Source organism: Podarcis raffonei, chromosome 5, assembly GCF_027172205.1.
Source record: "Podarcis raffonei isolate rPodRaf1 chromosome 5, rPodRaf1.pri, whole genome shotgun sequence".
Taxonomy (NCBI): Eukaryota; Metazoa; Chordata; class Lepidosauria; order Squamata; family Lacertidae; genus Podarcis; species Podarcis raffonei.
The window spans coordinates 12,493,067-12,509,408 of NC_070606.1; the positions used below are offsets into that span (position 1 = coordinate 12,493,067).

At 45.6% G+C, this 16,342-nt stretch overlaps 1 protein-coding gene across 50 annotated transcripts in view; it reads left to right on the plus strand.

Moving 5' to 3' along the window:
- The window catches only part of SORBS1 (sorbin and SH3 domain containing 1), a 200,713-nt gene that overhangs the window by 166,101 nt on the left and 18,270 nt on the right, over positions 1-16,342 (plus strand). For 44 of the 50 annotated variants that reach the window (XM_053387840.1, XM_053387825.1, XM_053387839.1 and 41 more), the window contains 6 exons: positions 522-607; positions 3,767-3,934; positions 5,977-6,023; positions 7,872-7,986; positions 8,765-8,890; positions 11,103-11,297. In XM_053387840.1, the coding sequence (XP_053243815.1) occupies positions 522-607; positions 3,767-3,934; positions 5,977-6,023; positions 7,872-7,986; positions 8,765-8,890; positions 11,103-11,297 (737 nt within the window). Of the gene's footprint in view, positions 1-518; positions 608-3,766; positions 3,935-5,976; positions 6,024-7,871; positions 7,987-8,764; positions 8,891-11,102; positions 11,298-16,342 lie in introns of all 50 variants that reach the window. The other 6 variants (XM_053387834.1, XM_053387870.1, XM_053387858.1 and 3 more) reach the window with 2 other exon arrangements.

The following is a 16,342-nucleotide window of genomic DNA, read 5'->3' on the forward strand; positions in this document are numbered from 1 at the left end:
ATCACCAATCAGAGCAGGTTGTCTCAAAAGTCAAAATTTAGGATGTGAATTATTTAGGGGAGACAGCTTAAATCCCACATAATTTGCATCCTCGGAGAATTAAATAACAAAACCTAATTTATTTTTAGGGGCAGTTTTTCAGGTTCTTGGTGTGGTGTGTGTGTGTGTGTTTGCGTGTGCGAGGTGTGTGTGCGTGCATCTGTATCTTTGCATGCTGTGATGCAACTTTCCTCAACGGAACTACATTCAATCATATTTTGTGAACAGCAAATATGTTGTTTATGCCCTCTCGTGGGCCTGGGTTTGATTTTGTCGTTTCTTATTTCTTCGTTATTATTTTACTCCCAACTTTTGGAGCACCAAAAGGAAAAAAATAATAATCCAAAATGTTAACCAGCACTTGATTGCAAATTGATCAGCAGATTTGAAGCCTTTTCTTTCTTTATTTTTATTCTCCTTCCCCCTTTTTCTAGATTTGAATCAGTTGGTTTTTTTAATTGCCTTTTGTTGTCTTAAAGTAGATTCAGAATCACCAAGGCATTTTGCACCACTTGATTACATGGAGAGTCCTGAAGAATTTTCCCGCAGGCGCCACAGTGATAAAGAGGTAATTTTTCCTAAAAGATCTAGTAATACTTCTCTTCCCCTCCCCCTCCCCAAAATGAGTAGACCTTAAGCAAGATGCTCTTAAGAGGGGACTTCTGGGTAGAATTGTTATTCACTGTCCTGGAATTTTATTTTTGATGCTTGCAGGGTTATAAATATCTAAAGAATAAAATAAATTAGAGCAGAGACTATCAATTTGAAGTTAAATGACAACGTTGGTGAAAGTGGACGGGAAGGTATAAGCACAGAGTACCGGGTGAAAAGGGGGTCACTACAGATTTTGCTTTGCCCCTTCTCATCCCTGCAATCCTGTGCATGTCTACTTGGATGTAAGTTCCATTATGTTCAATGGGACTTGTTTCCAGGTAAAAGCACCTGCTTAGGAGTAGGGATGGAAGGACCTGTGAATTTCTGTTCTCTCAGTTTCCCCCCCAAACTCATATTCAGTCATCCATATTTGTGAAGCAATTTGCAATTAAAAGGGGGGGGAAATAAGATGAAAATTCTTCAGCGCTTTAGTGTGATTTTCTCCTAATAATACATTCTTGAATTCAGTTTTGAAAGGTAAAAACAGTATCCTATCCCACCCACCCAGTTTCCAGAAGTTCCTTTTAACTCTGCCTCACAGGCTTGTTAAAAAGACGGCAAACAGGTAGTTTTGCCATTACGTGCCTCGCTTTAATGGTTCTGCAACAGTGGGCACACGCAACAAATGTGAAAAGCCTCTTCAATTTTTGCTGCACATTTTGGAACACTTAGAGGAAAAGGTGAATCAATTTCTGTTTGCACTTTTCAGCATTAAGATCACCTTGGGTTTGCTGGTCTTGGTTTTCTTACGGTGTGGCATTTAAAAAGCTGGCGAATGCGATTGCATTTAGACCCGCAAGGTGTTTTTCAAACACTGACTTGGTCATTCTGCCAAGCTCAACCAGAGTTGAATCACATTATTCATCTGCTGGGCACACCTGTTGCTTTTAGGAGTGGCTTGGTAACAGCCTAAGAACGTAAGAATTACCTTGCAAGATCAGACCAAAGGTCGATTGGGCTGTTTTCTCAAACCACCTGTTTTTAACAGCAGACAGCCAGTTGCCTCTGGGAAGCAAGGCTTGAAGACAACAGTTCTTCTCTTACCAGTCCCCAGCATCTGGTCTGCAGAGATATATTCTCTCTGAACACTGAGATTTAACTTAGCTATCTCTGCTAAAACCGGTTGATAAATTGCTTTCTAAATAAATGAATGGGGCCCTGCAATAAAATGTTGCAGCGTGAAGTGCTCCTGTGTAGAGCACCAGCCAACTAGACATGCCCTTTTCCAGGGACCTTGGCCTACTGGAGGTTTTTGTTTTGCCAATTTGCCAGTTTGGCCCTCTGTAGCGAAGCTACATTGGAGGTGGTGGGGATTACCATGCAACTGCGGTGATGGAGTCCGCGCGCTTTTGCGCCTTCGTCTACTGCTACCTCAAATGCTTTTTCTTCCCCGAATCTGAGGATTGGCCGTGCTTTGAAAATCCAAAAAGGAGAAAGAGGGAATTAAAGGCGTCACAATGCGCTCACAATCCACATTAAGGCCCATAAATTTCAGGGTTACTTTCCTAAAACAATATCTGGATAGCATTTGTAAGCAAAGCACATTTCTGAAGAACATGCAATCTTATTGAATATAAAGGTAAAGGACCCCTGGATGGTTAAGTCCAGTCAAAGGCGAGGCGGGTGGCGCTGTGGTCTAAACCACTGAGCCTCTTGAGCTTGCCAATCAGAAGGTCAGCGGTTCGAATCTGCACGACGGAGTGAGCTACCATTGCTCTGCCCCAGCTCCTGCCAACCTAGCAGTTCGAAAGCACGCCAGTGCAAGTAGATAAATAGGTACCACTGCGGCGGGAAGGTAAACAGCATTTCCGTGCGCTCTGGTTGTCCCATTGCGCCAGAAGTAGTTCAGTCATGCTGGCCACATGACCCAGAAAGCTGTCTGTGGACAAACGCCGGCTCCCTCGGCCTGAAAGCGAGATGAGCACCACAACCCCATAGTCGCCTTTGACTGGGCTTAACCGTCCACGGGTCTTTTATATTTACCTTATGGAATATATACCATTAAATATATATATATTGTACTTGTGCAAACCTTGTGGCTCCCCCAGTCCTTCTGACACCTCCCTCTTTTGTGTGGATGTGGCTGTTTTGGCTACAGGAGGGTCCACACCTGGGGAATGAGTTTGCTTTTTAGTACAGTGTATATATGCGGGTTGTTACTGTGTGGAATGCTGCCATTCTCAGTGCCAGCAGCTCTGTCCCACCCCCACCCCCAACCCTAATTTCCCCTTCCTTCCTAACAACCCACCCAACCCCAACAGTCACCTGTTTGTGGCCACCAAGCACATTCAGTCCTCACTGGGCTTTTCATACGTTTATGTGGATGGGGATTCTGATTGTTTTTTAATTTATTTATTTTTTGCAAAACCTTGAGGCTCCCCCAGATCTGTCGATACTTCCCTCTTGTTCATTGGTGGCGCCATTTTGGCTGCATAATCAATGGCTGTCTTAGCCTCGGCCTCAAAAACAGAAGGGAAGGTATTCCTGGTGATCACGGAATTACCGTATTTTTCGCTCTATAAGACGCACCAGACCACAAGATGCACCTAGTTTTTGGAGGAGGAAAACAAGAAAAAAAATATTCTGAATCTCAGAAGCTAGAACAGCAAGAGGGATCGCTGCGCAGTGAAAGCAGCAATCCCTCTTGCTGTTCTGGCTTCTGGGATAGCTGCGCAGCCTGCATTCGCTCCATAAGACGCACACACATTTCTACTTGCTTTTTAGGAGGGAAAAAGTGAGTCTTATAGAGCAAAAAATACGGTATATCCTCCGTGAGTTCTCCATCCTTTCTAAGCTTGTAGCCATTGCCGCAAGGATTCAGTTGTCTTGTGATCCTGCTCTCCAGACCAGAGTTCTTAAGATAATGTCCAGTGTGCAGCATTTAATGATGTACTGTTATTGGGGTTGGGGAGACAGTGACGACTTTCCGTTATGTTTGTTAGCCTGCATTGGAGAGAGGTGTGTTTTTTTAAAAAAATAAAAGAACAAACAAACAATAATAATAATTTGCTGGCAATTTTGAAATGCCATAAACTAGATGATTTACTGCCCATTTTATGCAATTTCATGGCAGAAACTTTTAGAGGACCAGAGACGGCTTAGACGTGAGCAAGAAGAGGCTGACATTGCAGCTAGAAGGCACACAGGGGTCATTCCTACGCACCATCAATTTATCACTAATGAGCGGTTTGGGGACCTCCTAATTGTAGACGATACCGCAAAAAGGAGATCTGGGTCAGAGGTCTGTTGTGGTTGCCTCAGTCTGCTGCTTGACCCGATTCATATTTGCCTCTCATAGCGTTGTGCTTTTAGGCCAACATTAGCTATCCAAGAAGTGTGTTACTTTTTATTTTCCCCATTCGCGCTTGACTTAGAAACTGCTTTTTTCGACTTTGTTAAAACGAATTAATAGCTCTGTACTGAAAGCTGTATGTACGTGTTAAAAAAGCATGCCTGCTGAGGATTGCTAGTGCACAACTTGTGATGCATGCCTTTGAAATATCCGTTAGTTTTATGGCAAAAATCAGGGGGCATTTGCTTCATCTTTTGCATCACATAATTTGCTACATTCTCTCCTTGTCTCTGCCTTAAGCTTAGAACTTCCATTGTCTTGTTGATCCTGACCATGTGATTGTCTTGTAGTGGATTAAACACTAGATGGCGATGTTCTTTCTCTCCTCTTCTTTCGTTAATATTCTTCCGGTCAGGAAAACAAAAAAAACAACAACCCCAGAATATCTCGGCACATTTCATTTACAAACAGCAAAAAGAGACAAAAGGGGGAAATGGTTTTCTCAAGGAGTCATATTTGACAGGAGCTACACAACCTGCATGTAGCCTTTCCGCCAGAGCAATGTTGTGTTGCATTCAGTGGTCATTTACCCCTTAGCTTATATGTGATGAATGCTGGGAATTGGCTTTTTTAAAAAAATTAATAAAAATAGTGATCTTTCAAGACAAAAAGCATTGCCTTTGCTTAAGATGCCGACTGTGTAGTATTTATTGCTAGCAGAATTTCACAAGGAGTGTTAAAAAGCAGTTCTGAAACGTTTCAATTAGCCGGTAAAAGAACCCTGAAACGTTCTACTGCGCACATCTTACACTTTGATTTAGAATTGGGATGAGTGCTGGTATAAATCTGGAGGAATGTGTGTATGCAGCCCATGGGCAGTTTAAAATTGCCAACACCCCTCCTCTCTTCTCTGGATTAAAATATTATATATTATTATAGGGACGCGGGGGCACTGTGGTCTAAACCACTGAGCCTCTTGGGCTTGCTGATCGGAAAGTCGGCAGTTGCTCGGTCCCAGCTTCTGGTAACCTAGCAGTTCAAAAGCACGCCAGTTTAAGTAGATAAATAGGTACCACTGCGGCAGAAAGGTAAACGGTGTTTCCGTGCGCTCTGTCACGGTGTCCCGTTGCTCCAGAAGCAGCTTAGTCATGCTGGCCACATGGCCTGGAAAGCTGTCTCTGGACAAACGCCGGCTCCCTCGGCCTGAAAGCGAGATGAGCGCCGCAACCCCATAGTCGTCTTTGACTGGACTTAACCATCCAGGGGTCCTTTACCTTTACCTATAAATATATTGTTCCCTCAGAACTATAGAAGTTAATTCAATTAAAACCTCAGTTTTTTCTCCATTGGCTTCTCCCTTTTGTCTCTTTCCTGCCGATCAAACTGACAATTCATGAGCGCAGTTCAGGTGAACAGGTAGCTGCCAGGGGATGCTTCCTTGGTAAATATCCAGAGTGCCGTGTCAAGAGGGGCTCCTTGACATCTAGCTCCACCAAGCTTGCTGATACGCATATCAGAAGGGGATGTCACCCTAAATTCTGTGGGTCCCTGGAGCCATGTTTTTTCAGATGCAACGTTCTGCTATGCAGAGTGGATCGCAGCCTGTTTAGCAAACCTTCATCACTGGCCTACGCAAATCTGCTTTGCGTTTCCTTCCGAAACTGGCTGGAAATGGTTTTTCCGAGACTTATTGCCCATGGTACCGACGTTCATTTTTGTGCATGGTCTCCAATCAGACTGGTTTTGCAGAAAAGCTGAAAAGTAAGCCCCTCCCATTATTCACACCTTTTGCTTTTCATTCAGAGTAGAAACTGAGATTTTGCCACTGGCTATTGAGAGATTGGGATTTTCCCCTCCCCAGCTAGACCCTTAACATCCGATCAGGACCCCCCAGTCATTTAAGATACCAAAACATCCGGATTTCCATACTATTTAAGGCCCTGTCCCGAGGAGTTGGCAATTGCTTTAAATGTGCTGTTTTTAACCCTTAGATGAGAGCTGCCAGAGCGAAGTTCGACTTTAAAGCCCAGACGCTCAAGTGAGTATACGTGTATGGCTGCTTGCTTCTCTCCCCAATGATAGACTCTGGTTGTTAAACGAACAAAATGCTTCTCTGTGCTCCAGCCAATTTCTGTGCTCACTTCCAGTGATTGTTAACAAACAGAAGAGTATTTCTCTTTATCTTCCTTGTGACATTTAGGGCTGTGTCTAGGTTTTTAATGGCATAACATACGGAGGAGTTCAGTTTGGGAAAAGCTAGTACAGATAACAGTCTTCTTGTTTAACATTAAATTGGAGAGTTTCTCTTCCTCCAGTTCTTAGAATCTGCCTTCCATGTACAACGCAAGGTAGTTTCATCTGTAAACCCTCCAACATTTCTGTTATGAAAATAGGGAGGTCCTATTCAGCAACAGGGGGTGCGGGTGGCGCTATGGGTTAAACCACAGAGCCTAGGACTTGCCGATCAGAAGGTCGGCGGTTCGAATCCCCGTGACGGGGTGAGCTCCTGTTGTTCGCTCCCTGCTCCTGCCAACCTAGCAGTTCCAAAGCACGTCAAAGTGCAAGTAGATAAATAGGTACCACTCTGGCGGGAAGGTAAACGTTGTTTCCATGCGCTGCTCTGGTTCGCTAGAAGCGTCTTAGTCATGCTGGCCACATGACCCGGAAGCTGTACGCCGGCTCCCTCGGCCGATAAAGCGAGATGAGCGCCGCAACCCCAGAGTCAGCCACGACTGGACCTAATGATCAGGGATCCCTTTACCTTTACCTTTATTCAGTAACAGCAACAACAACAACTTTATAATTGATAATACTTTCATCATTTATACCCTGCCCATCTGACTTGGGTTGCCCCAGCCACTCTGGGCAGCTTCCAACATATATAAAAGCAAAGCATTAAACATTAAAAAAACTTCCCCAGACAGGGCTGCCTTCAGGTGTCTTCTAAAGGTGGTATAGTCACTTATCTCCTCGGCTCGGAATTGCGTAACTCCATACCCTCCAACATTTCTCCGATGAAAACAAGGGACATCCTAAGGAAAAGCAGGACATTCCAGGATGAAATCAGAAATCGGGACGGCTTCTGTAAATCCGGGACTGTCCCTGGAAAATAGGGACACTTGGAGGCTCTGTAATGCTCTACCTTAAAAGCTACGTGACTGTGGTTGCTTCCAAGTTAGTCCTTCCCTCTGGAATTTTAATCTTTTCTCCACTCACTTTTTTACCAAGTAGCCAGAAACTTGTTTGCCAGCCCATTGCATTCCACGGTTTCGCACATTATCTTCCTGCAGGTTTTTCTAGACCCAATTTATGGTGATTTTTTTTGGTTACAAAATGCAATTGTAGCACCAGCCACCCTAGCATAGCTAGTCGAAGAGGCTCTTATGGGCTCCTTTGCCCTCAAACATTTTCTGTTTGCTGATTCAGTCCAATTTATGACTTCTTAAAAATAGCGGGCGGGGCTTAGTGATGGAAAACCTTCATGCCAGTTTCTGATTCGGCTAGCTTCATCTAATTATTTTCATTTTTTAATGGTGAAAAAACTCTGGAGTGGAAGGGTCTTGAATATCAGGGAAAGTGATGCTGAATAATAATAAAGCGTTTTGTTAAATGCTTATGCACAATCTCCATGTTAATTCCATCTAATTGTGGAAAAACAATGTCTCCGTGGCACTAAAGGTCTGTACTGTGGAAGTTGACCAGAGGGAGGAATTATTGAGGGAGATTCACTAGGTCCAGATTTGCCTCTTTTTGGAGCTCTGCAAGAATTCGGATATAGGGAATCTCCAATAGTGCTTTCAGATAAGGGCATGCATATGCTACTTGTATTAATATTTACAAGAGATGTTAATTGTGCATTAACACATAACCTGTCTGTTTTTAACAGGGAGCTCCCACTGAAGAAAGGGGATGTCGTTTACATTTATAAGCAAATTGATCAGAATTGGTTTGAAGGCGAACACCATGGCAGAGTTGGAATTTTTCCACAATCATACATAGAGGTACTTGTTTTTGTTGTGCAGATACATTGAGTCAAAGCGGTGAGACTTGGTTTGTTTCATTCAATTTATATCTCGCCCATCTTCCCAAAGGAGCAGTTTCAAATAAGCCACAAGGTGAGAAATATTTTGCGGCCACATTCATTGTTTAAAACTTACCCGAGTCACTTGAACCATTAAAACTGCTTTACAGTCACCCCTTACTAGAATTATGCTTCAGATTTGTTCCAGTGTGTAACACAGAAGTTTTGATTCAGATGCAATGATAAACCACCATTGGTGTTTTCTGGGACTTCCATAATTCATCCTTTCCTCATTTTTTTCACAACGTTCCAAAGGGACGGTTTCCAATTGCCAAACCACGGTTTAGACATTGCATCTCAACCGAGTCAGTCAGAAATAGGGTCAAGCTATCTTGCACATCCATGGGACGCGGGTGGCGCTGTGGGTTAAACCACAGAGCCTAGGGCTTGCCAATCACAAGGTCGGCGGTTCGAATCCCTGTGACAGGGTGAGCTCCCGTCGCTCGGTCCCTGCTCCTGCCAACCTAGCAGTCCGAAAGCATGTGGTTTGCCAGCCACATGACCCGGAAGCTGTACGCCGGCTCCCTCGGCCAATAAAGCGAGATGAGCGTTGCAACCCCAGAGTCGGTCACGACTGGACCTAATGGTCAGGGGTCCCTTTACCTTTACCTATCTTGCACACCCACATCAAACCTGGTACTGGAATCCAATGACTGGGGTCCTCATATCTGCCTTTTGGTGTGTGTGTTTTTTTATAGCTACTCCCTCCCACAGAAAAAGCTCAGCCTAAGAAAACATCACCAATACAAGTCTTGGAATATGGAGACGCTATTGCCAAGTTCAATTTCAATGGTGACACTCAAGTGGAAATGTCCTTCAGAAAGGTACAGGTGTCTTTGGATCATGAAAATCCGCGAGAAAGGTTTTTCCCCTGTTTCTTTCAAAGGAGGCTTTCTGTTTGTTTCCCGCCTGCCCTTCTCTCGCTTCTTTGTAGCTTGGTGTCTACGGTGACACTTAACCATGGTTAAGCAAGGCTGCTGGATTCACATGTAGTGCCAAGCCATAACTGAAAGAAACCAGGCTTTAGAGTTTGGTTTGTTGGCGAACCATGGTCAGGGTTAACACATGCTGCAAAGCTATGTGTTTTCTCCAAGGCTGGGACGCCACATCGAGTGGCAAGAGGAGACCCGGCTCCCAAGAAGGAGCACAGGCCTGAAGCCAGGAGCTCTTGATGGGATAAGCATTCTTGTGAGCAGGTGGACTTTGCTGCCTCTGTTCAGAAGTGTGGCAGGTAGGCAGGATTATTTGCACAACTTCATGTTATAATAATAATAATAATTTATTATTTGTACCCCGCGCATCTGGCTGGGTTTCCCCAGCCACTCTGGGCGGCTTCCACAAAGACCAAAAAGACACTAATATGTCATACATTAAAAGCTTCCCTGAAAAGGGCCGCCTTAAGATGTCTTCTGAATGTCAGGTAGTTGTTTATCTCTTTGACATCTGATGGGAGGGCGTTCCACAGGGTGGGCGCCACTACTGAGAAGGCCCTCTGCCTGGTTCCCTGCAGCTTTGCTTCTCGCAATGAGGGAACTGCCAGAAGGCCCTTGGCGCTGGACCTCAGCGTCCGGGCAGAACGATGGGGGTGGAGACGCTCCTTCAGGTATACTGGGCCGAGGCCGTTTAGGGCTTTAAAGGTCAGCACCAACACTTTGAATTGTGCTCGGAAACGTACTGGGAGCCAATGTAGGTCTTTCAAGACCGGTGTTATATGGTCTCGGCGGCCACCCCCAGTCACCAGTCTAGCTGCCGCATTCTGGATTAGTTGTAGTTTCCGGGTCACCTTCAAAGGTAGCCCCACGTAGAGCGCATTGCAGTAGTCCAAGCGGGAGATAACTAGAGCATGCACCACATGTTCCTGTGCAGTCTCAGATCCTGGTTTCCTGATCCTGAAAGCCTTGTCCCTGAGCTGTGTCTAGGGAACCTTGAAGCTCCTAAGTTGGCTTGATCCTTGCTGCATTGCTGGCTCCCATGGGCACCTGGATTAATTCCTGCTCTTCTCCTGTTGCAGAGTTTGCACAATCAGTCTGCTGGAGAAAAGCTTGGCTACTTCCTTTAGAAGAAAGCGCACCTTGTCATTGTTCTTGGGCGAGAGCCAGGGCAGTGATCTTGCGCATACAATGGTTGCCTTTTTCACCTTGTGTTCTGCTTCATTGTTGAGTCTCGGACTGGAATTCAGCAAGTACCAACGTCCAACAATAGTTTTGTGGCCATTCCTGGAATCCTTCCCTCTTGTTCCCCTCCCCAGTATGTTCCATCGCAGTTTGGCCACTGGTCCAGGAGTTGGGTAGCCGCAGTCATGCTCTCTGTTGCCCCCTGAAAGCAAACTAGAGGGTCTGTAAATCTGATTTCAAATTGGGATCGTGTGTTGAATCCATTTTAGCCATAGCTGTCAACTTACAGATTTGAAAATAAGGGGCCAGCAGCCTCGAAAATAAGGGATCAGCAGCCAAAATAAGGGATTTTCCAAGCACAGGTAGGTTCAGCTTCTGAGCCCCTCCAAGCCAAAGGCAGAAAGCCCAGCCAGCAGCCAAACGAAGCCTCAAGCGGTGGTTCCCACAGCACAGCAACCCGGCAAAGGGGATGCAGCAAGGAAAACCACTGTCACCTCTCTGCTGGGAAGCGCTGAGCAAAGGCGAGTCCCCAGGCAACGCGGCCGATTTGATCGGCACAAGGCATGCAAGCTCCACCTCCCAGTCGTTCTTAGACTCCTTATTGGGTGAGCAACACAGCCAAGCAACACAGTTGGAGCCTCCCTCCTCCCTGGCCGGCAGGGAGGGAGGGAGAGGAGCTGCTTCCTTTGAAACCCAGGAAATTTAAGGGACATCATCAATAAGGGACTGCAGTGGGACACAGTGCTGGGATAAGGGACTTTCCCACCAAATAAGGGACGGTTGACAGCTATGCTTTTAGCAGTTCTGTGCAAACCGAAAGCATAGGCGTATGTGCAGATTCAACCTTCCTACCTGAGCAGCAGGGTTGAAAGTCTTGCTGCAGATCAGGAGCTTGATCTTCCCATTCATACTTTCTCCGCAGGGCGAGAGGATCACACTGATTCGGCAAGTGGACGAAAACTGGTATGAAGGAAAAATCCCCAGCACTCACCGCCAAGGCATCTTCCCGGTCACATACGTGGACATTTTCAAGCAGCCGGTGCTGAAGAACACACTAGACTACGGCAGCTTATCGTTCTGCCACTCCCCAAACCGCAGTCTGACAACATCCCCGCAGGTACCTGCTCTGAATCCAGCCTTGCGAAACCGTAAGGCGCTGCTGTTTTTTGCTAGAGAGTCCCTTCCCCTTCTAATGACACTTGGGTAGTAAGGAGAACACATTTACCAGCGGTATGTTCAAAAGATACATCTTTTGCCTCGCCCCGTATGGAGTGCGAGTTGTGGGAAATGTTGGCAATAAACTCACCGTTTAGGAAAGTTCAAACGACCTGTTTCACACACAACACTAAATCAGGCCTTGCTCTGAGAGAGGAGATTGTGGCGGCTTTTGCTGGTTCTGCTGCTGCAAGCTATAAGCATGTTGGCATAGCCCAGGTTTGTGTGTTTGCATTGCTCCAGACAAATCATAACCCATAACCCAAGACTTGTTCTTGGTTTACTACTTGTCGTTTGGGGAAGGCAAACCACGAGCCCAGGTTCAGATGATACCCTGAGTTAAATCACGGCTGTTCTTACAGCAGCAAACCAGCAAAACAAGCTATTGAGGAGCCTGTACGCCCATTTGTTTGCATTAAGCCATGGTTTGGCTTAGAGTTACATGCAAACTGAGCCAAAGTGATTTCGGCGAGAGTGCAATAAACAAGGACATACAATTGTACCTTAAAGGACTTTGCCTATGCATTCCTCCTTAACTTTGAGCAGGAATTGGGACTTTGCACCAATAATTCTAGTGCAGCAGAGTGTGTACATTGCTCAGAGGCAAGCACAGTTTTAGAAAATAGTTTTAGAAATGGCAAAGCCCAGAGGATAGCCTTATGCTTTTTTAAAAATTAAGAATAAACAGCCGTGTGGTAAAATTGGTAAGCACCCACTTCTTAATGAACCACACGCACATATTTTCAAAATAGTTCCTAAGAAAGTAGTTGTACATTTCCCCCTCCTGTTCCAGCTGCTCAGTATTTACCAGAGCAATGCTGACTTTGTTCCTAGAAGGGTGTTGTGTTATGTTTGGGATTTTAAGAGACGCTTCCCGAGCTGCTACAGAAAATCTCCTGGAAAGCAGTTTGGCAGTGATTGAGGAACAAAAAAAGGAAACAAGCACATGCGTGATAAGAGGGAGGCTTCCGTTCCTATGAAAATATATTGCCTGCCAAGCCTTTAGATGATAATCATGAATGCAGTTAGGCAGCTTTACTCTTTCTGAAGACCACAAGATGGATTCCGCCTAACCGGTAGGATTGCAGCTTTAGATGGGCAGGACTGACTGGGTCAAACTAGTCCTGAAATGAGCAACTGATTGTCACTGCAGTTCATTGTCCTGTACCACTGGCCCAAAGGAGGGCTCTTAGGAGTTGGGTGCACAGGTGTCAACAATGCCAGAGTGATCAGTTCTGGTGCTTTGATTAAAGAAGGGTGTAGACTTACAGCAAAGCAGCCTGTTGGGTCAACTAGCTTTGTTGGACAGACACTGCACCCAAACATACATTCTATATATACACAAAGCAGCATATATCATTTTATCTAGGACTCCCCATCATTTAAGGGACGCGGGTGGCACTGTGGGTTAAACCACAGAGCCTAGGACTTGCTGATCAGAAGGTCGGCGGTTCGAATCCCCGCGACGGGGTGAGCTCCCGTTGCTTGGTCCCTGCTCCTGCCAACCTAGCAGTTCAAAAGCACTTCAAAGTGCAAGTAGATAAATAGGTACCACTCTGGCAGGAAGGTAAACGGTGTTTCTGTGCACTGCTCTGGTTCACCAGAAGCGGCTTAGTCATGCTGGCCACATGACCCGGAAGCTGTATGCCGGCTCCCTCGGCCAATGAAGCAAGATGAGCGCTGCAACCCCAGGGTCATCCGCGACTGGACCTAATGGTCAGGGGTCCCTTTACCTTTACCTTTTACCCCATCACTTCCCCTGCACAGAGGTGGCAAATACCCAAGTCTTACAGATAGCTCCCCTTTTTGGACTCAGAACCCAGCACCCCAAGCCCACATAGAAGGCCAATTAGCCGATATCAAAGCAAATGAATATTAACCCATATTGAGCTCATTGCTACAACTGCTACCAGTTAACGGTGGGGTTTATCTTGACTACCAAAATGGCATAAGCAGAGCTTGCAGAACAGTTCACCTTCGGTTCCCCACTGATTTTCATGAGCTTCAGGTCTGGTTACAAATGATGCTTCTGTAGCATCAAGACCTACAGACCCAGAAAAATGCCTTTGTATCAAGTGTAACCTGCTGGTTATGGCTCTCAGGGCTGGCTCATGGGGCAGTGTTGGGCTGGCTGCATCACCCTTTGTCATGTGACATATGCAAAGCCTCTGGAGATGTTCTGACCTTGGGATTTTCACATTTGTTTGCCTTTTCAGATTATAGATATATACATGTGCGCAGTTGGAAAAACCAGAAGGATGGGGCAGGGGGCGGAATTGAAACTGAGGCAGCTTCAGATTAAAATAGGGGTCATATAGTTTGTTGCATTTATTATGTCAAATGACATATTTGGTGAATAAGTCCCCCGTCTATTGAACAAAGGGGGGTTACGTGAGCAAAATGACAAGCCAGATTCACGCAAAACAATAATTTAGAGTTGTATCAAATGTTAGTCGTATTCAAGATTAGGCCTCTTGAGGGTAATGGACGCAATTAACCAAGGACCATTGATTTCAGTGGGCCTACTCTGATTATAACTTAAGAGTTTCTATACAGCAGACATTCAGACGTGGTGGAAAAAGGAAGGCGTAAACCTCATTGGCACCACTGTCTTTAAGTACTTTAAGAACAGCACAGGTGTAAAGTTCCCTGTTGTTCCACATCTTGCTTCCCACAATGTCTCCGGGAAGCACAGAAGCCATAAAGGCATTAGCCATCCCTTGCTTTTCCTCCCCAGCAACCGCCAGTCAGTAGCTAGCGCCTCTCAACCTGGCAGTTCCCAGGGAGAAGTTTGTGGTGGCCTTCCTCCTCTGTTCTGCCGCTGCGAACTAAGCCTGCCAGCCGAAACTCAGGCTTGGTTTTTTGCCTTGCTCCAGACAAACCACGAGCCACAACCCAGAATTGTTCCTGGTTTACCACTTGTAATTTGGAGAAGGCCTGGGTTCATGGCTGATCTCACCGCAGCAGAGCGAGGAAGTGTTGTCAGGCTTGCTATCTAAATCCTCTGGCACTGCCACGTCTTGCGATTGCAGATTCCAGAGATTACATGTAAAGAAGTGTTTCAATTTCTCTATCCTGCATCTACTCGCACTAAATTTAGTCTTTCCATAGAGTCTAGGATTTACACGGAGGTAGAAAGAATTCTTTCTATCCCCTTTCTCCACACTGTTATAAACCTCTTATCATGTCCCTCCTTTTAGTAAAGGTAAAGGGACCCCTGACCGTTAGGTCCAGTCGTGGACGACTCTGGGGTTGCGGCGCTCATCTCGCTTTATTGGCCAAGGGAGCCGGCGTACAGCTTCCAGGTCATGTGGCCAGCATGACTAAGCCACTTCTGGCGAACCAGAGCAGCGCACGGAAATGCCATTTACCTTCCCGCCGGAGCGGTACCTATTTATCTACTTGCACTTTGACGTGCTTTCGAACTGCTAGGTTGGCAGGAGCAGGGACCGAGCAACGGGAGCTCACCCCGTCGCGCGGATTCGAACCACCGACCTTCTGATCGGCAAGTCCTAGGCTCTGTGGTTTAACCCACAGCGCCACCTGCGTCCCTGTCCCTCCTTTTAGTCACCTGCATTTATAAGACCCCAAATGCTCTCAATTTTTTCTTGGGAAGGCTGACCCTGGTCATTTTGTCTGGCTTCTTGTGCATTCAAGCTCTCACCATTTTTCTAGGTGGGGCAACCAGTTCCAAATGTCAGTACACCAGGAAGGCATTATAATCCTGGCAGTGTTATATTCCGTGGCATTTGACATTCATTATTATATTAATTACTCTCCCTTCTCTCTTACTCTCACCAGTGTGGTGTAGTGGTTAAGAGCGGTGGACTCGTAATCTGGTGAACCGGGTTCGATTCTCTGCTCCTCCACATGCAGCTGCTGGGTGACCTTGGGCTAGTCCCACTTCTTTGAAGTCTCTCAGCCCCACTCACCTCATAGAGTGTTTGTTGTGGGGGAGGAAGGGAAAAGGAGATTGTTAGCCGCTTTGAGACTCCTTAGGGCAGTGATAAAGCGGGATATGAAATCCAAACCCTTCTTCTTCTTCTCCTCCACAGGGTCCCAGGGGTGGGTTACAACAATGTAAAATACAACTTAGAAAACACTTGGAACCCATTGCAATCGCAACCAGAGTGGGTCCTAGCTATCTGTTGCTGCAGTACACAGATGTAACATTTTTCGCCACCCCAACACTTGTTCCTAGTCATCATCAGTACAGTGGTACCTCAGGTTACATACGCTTCAGGTTACAGACTCCGCTAACCCAGAAATAGTGCTTCAGGTTAAGAACTTTGCTTCAGGATGAGAACAGAAATAGTGCTCCAGCGGCGCGGCAACAGCAGGAGGCCCCATTAGCTAAAGTAGTGCTTCAGGTTAAGAACAGTTTCAGGTTAAGAACGGACCTCCGGAATGAATTAAGTACTTAACCCGAGGTACCACTGTATAGATTTGAAGCTACAATATCCCTCCCAACATGTATCACTTCACACTTCCTCACATCAAAAAAGAAGAACAGGAGGACAGATGGAGGCACAGTAGAAGCGCAGATGGCTGTTTACTCTGCTGAAAGCATTCTGAATTTAAAATCCCTCTCCAGGGACACCACACCATATTTTTTTTTAAAAAAATAACACCAAAATGTAGTGAAAACTAAACTCAGGAATATAATTCGTAAAAGGTTATAAAGGCAGCTATAAAGGGGAATGACCAAAATAATAATAATAATAATAATAATAATAATAATAATAATAATAATAATAAATTTATTATTTATACCCCGCCCATCTGACTGGGCTTCCCCAGCCACTCGGGGCGGCTTCCAAAAAAATATTAAGATACTGTAATACATTAAACATTAAAAGCTTCCCTAAACAGGGCTGCCTTCAGATGTCTTCTAAAAGTCTGGTAGTTGTTGTTCTCTTTGACATCTGGTGGGAGGGTGTTCCACAG